Consider the following 2955-nt stretch of genomic DNA (forward strand, 5'->3'; position numbering starts at 1 on the left):
CCCCCCCACGCGCGTCCCGGGAGGCAGGGGGGCAGCCCTGCCGCAGCCTGGCTGAGCTTGGCTGTGGGCATGGGCCGCCAGGGCTGTGTGAGAAGCACCGCTGGGACCAGATTCCTCCCATGCTGCCCGGGCCTGCTGGGTGTGGGCCAGACCCTCACTCACCTTGGAGGGTGGTCACCCTGGCTGTCTGTCCTAAGAGACCGCGGAGCCCTCCTGCCTGTGCTGACCCGTCCCGCCTGCCCACAGGTGAGCGTGGCAGCTCGCATGGCACAGAAGATGTCCTTCGGCTTCTACAAGTACAGCAACATGGAGTTTGTGCGCATGAAGGGGCCACAGGGCAAGGGCCACGCTGAGATGGCCGTCAGTCGTGTGTCCACTGGTGACACGTCCCCCTGCGGGACCGAGGAGGACTCCAGCCCGGCGTCCCCCATGCACGAGCGGGTAAGGACTCCACGGCGGGGAGGGCTCAGGCCCTTGGATCACCTCATACCGCCCGCATCCTGATGGGCCCCTGGGAAGTAGGTGGGTACCTGCTGATGAGGGGGCCGGGGCTCAGAGAGTGGCATGCCTTGCCCAAGATCACACAGCAGCCAGGGCCTGGCCCAGAGCGCTCTCCTTCCCTGAGCTGCCACTGCAGCCAGATTGAGCCTGCGTGGGCCGCAGACAGGAGGGGCCACCCAGACGCTGAGGCCTGGCCCGGGCTCCTTGTTGGGCCTGCTGGGTGAGGGTGGGCCCTGCCCTGGGGGGTCCAGTGGGGATGATGGCCACCCAGCTTCCCCAGCTGCCACGGGAGGCTCCTCCAGAGGGCAGAGACCCGGGCCACCAGCTCCCCTTCGTTAGCAGCGGCCTGGCTGCGGGAGGCAGAGGCCTCCTGTCCTTCAGACTCGGGAGCCCCGGCCTGCAGGATGCCTCAGCTCACATGTTCGTGAGCCACAGCTCTGGGCCTCTGTGCCTGGCTGTGTGTAGGCCACCATCCTTCCCTGCTGGAGAAGCCGAGGTCAGTGGCTGCTTTATTTCCAGAAGCTTTTGGGGGGCCCAGGCAGGCGTGAACCTCCAGCCCACTGACTGCTTTGCTTGGGAGAGGCAGCCGGGCAGGGCGTGCCCTCCGCGTCGGCCTGGGAGGCAGCCCGGCCCAGCCTCGTCCGGAGGAAGTCCGTGGCTGGAGCCTGGGCGCTGCTCCCTGAGTGCTGTAGGCACGGCTTCCCCTCTCTGGACCTCAGTTTCCCATTCAGAAGTTGGGGGGAGCTCTGGCTTCCTGAGTGTGGGGGCTATGGGGTGTGCTGCACACAAGCAGTTTGTGTGGGGCGTGGCCCACAGGAGATGCCCCCAGGTAGCAGCGCCCGCCGTAGGTACCGTGGACAGTCGGTCCACTTGGAAGGACCCCAGGGAGTGTGTCCAGTGTGTCCAGGCCGATGCGCCAAGGTGAGGCGTGTCCACTGCACTTCGGTTCCGTGCAGGCACCTGAGTCCGCACAGCCCGGTGTCCAGACGCTCTCTTCTTTCTACCTTTTAAAAAATGTTGGGAACCAGCAGTTAGCGTAATGGCTATGTCGCTGGACTCCCACGTAGTCAACTGCAGTTTGCGTCCCGGACCCGGTGGCTTAAAACTCATGCCGGGCGTGTGTGCGTGTGTGCCCAAGATCCCGAGAGGAGAATAGAGGAGAAGGGATTGCGGCGTGACCATCCCCTCTGGGGCGTGATTTCTCTCTTTCTGTTTCTATGTCTCTCTCTGTCTGTCTGGCGAGCGCACGCGCCCTATAGCGAAAATCTCTCCAAAAAAAAAAAAAAAGTAGAAAAATGTTGATATCTTCTGTGATCAGTGTGTTCTACAAACCAGACAGCAGTGTTCTGTGAAGGGCTGTGGGGGCCACAGGCAGGGCCTCCTGTCTCAGAAGGAGACAGTCGGTGCGTGAGTCCCTCTCTGAGTCATGGAGCCTGGTTCTCTTGAGACTTGTCTTCCTGTCTGTGAAGCGGGAGGGGCTGTGAGGGCGTGAGAGTCCCTGGCCCCTTGCTGCAGGGAGGCCCTGGGGTTGGTGGGGACGGACTGGCCAGGCCGCGCTGCGTCTGCGGCAGGACCTGACCCGCGGGCCGCACCTCCATGCTCACCGTTGCCCGGCCTTTCTTCCCGTGACAATGCAGACTGTATGTACTGTGGTTTCTGGTGGCTTTTCTTTTTTCTTTTTCTTTTTTTTAATCTTTTAAAAATCTTCCCCTGCTTGTGGGAGGACTGTCCACAGCTCAGCAGCTGCCGGGACTCAGTGGATGTCGGAGCCATAACGAGAGACTGACGGGGCTCCCGAAGTCTTGGTCCCAGCTCATCTTGCTCCTCAGATTCTTGTTTGCATGGGGAGGAGGGAGGAGTTGGGCCAAGTTCCCTCTGCCTGGAACGCCCTTCCCCCCCTTCTTCACCTGGCGAACTCCTACTCGTCCTTCAAGACCCAGCTCGAGCAGCACCTCTTCCAGGAAGCCTTCCCTGATTTCACAGGCTGTCGCTCCCTGTGTCCTGTGCTGCTATCTCTGTCTTGGCAGCCAGCATGCTGTGCGTGATTGTCATTCTCCAAGTCTGTCGCCCCCGGAAGACTGAGCCACCGGAGAGACACGGACAGTGTCATGTGCCCATCTGTCCCTAGTGCCATGCCCGCCTGCCCTGTGTGGGGTGGCAAGCCTTTGGTGAACAGTGGAGGGGAGGCATGGAGCTCCTTGGCATAGTACTTACACACAGCCGGTGGGGCCGCCGGAGCTGAGAAGAGCATCAGGTGGGGATCGTGGCCAAGGCAGGAGGCCTGCGTGGCCATGCCAGTCTTGCCTCGTGGTGTTGGCTGCCCGAGGCTGGGCCAGTCACTGCCCCCGCCCTTCCCTCACTTGTAAGGTGGGCTTGTGCTGGCTTCCATCTCACAGGGTGGCCAGGATGGCCTGTGGCCAGAGTCTGAGCTGGGAGGCACCCCCTGCTGCCTGT

At 62.4% G+C, this 2955-nt stretch overlaps 1 protein-coding gene across 4 annotated transcripts in view; it reads left to right on the plus strand.

Moving 5' to 3' along the window:
• Nucleotides 1–2955, plus strand: part of KIAA0930 (KIAA0930 ortholog) — a 39078-nt gene that overhangs the window by 31841 nt on the left and 4282 nt on the right. For all 4 annotated transcript variants that reach the window (XR_336859.2, XR_336860.2, XM_006164645.2 and 1 more), the window contains exon 7: nt 247–441. Coding sequence is in view for 2 of the 4 variants with exons in the window: in XM_006164645.2 (XP_006164707.1) it covers nt 247–441 (195 nt within the window). In the remaining 2 variants the exon portion in view is untranslated. The remainder of the gene's footprint in view (nt 1–246; nt 442–2955) is intronic.

The sequence above is a fragment of the Tupaia chinensis genome, unplaced genomic scaffold, assembly GCF_000334495.1.
Source record: "Tupaia chinensis unplaced genomic scaffold, TupChi_1.0 Scaffold143651_1, whole genome shotgun sequence".
Classification (NCBI taxonomy): domain Eukaryota; kingdom Metazoa; phylum Chordata; class Mammalia; order Scandentia; family Tupaiidae; genus Tupaia; species Tupaia belangeri.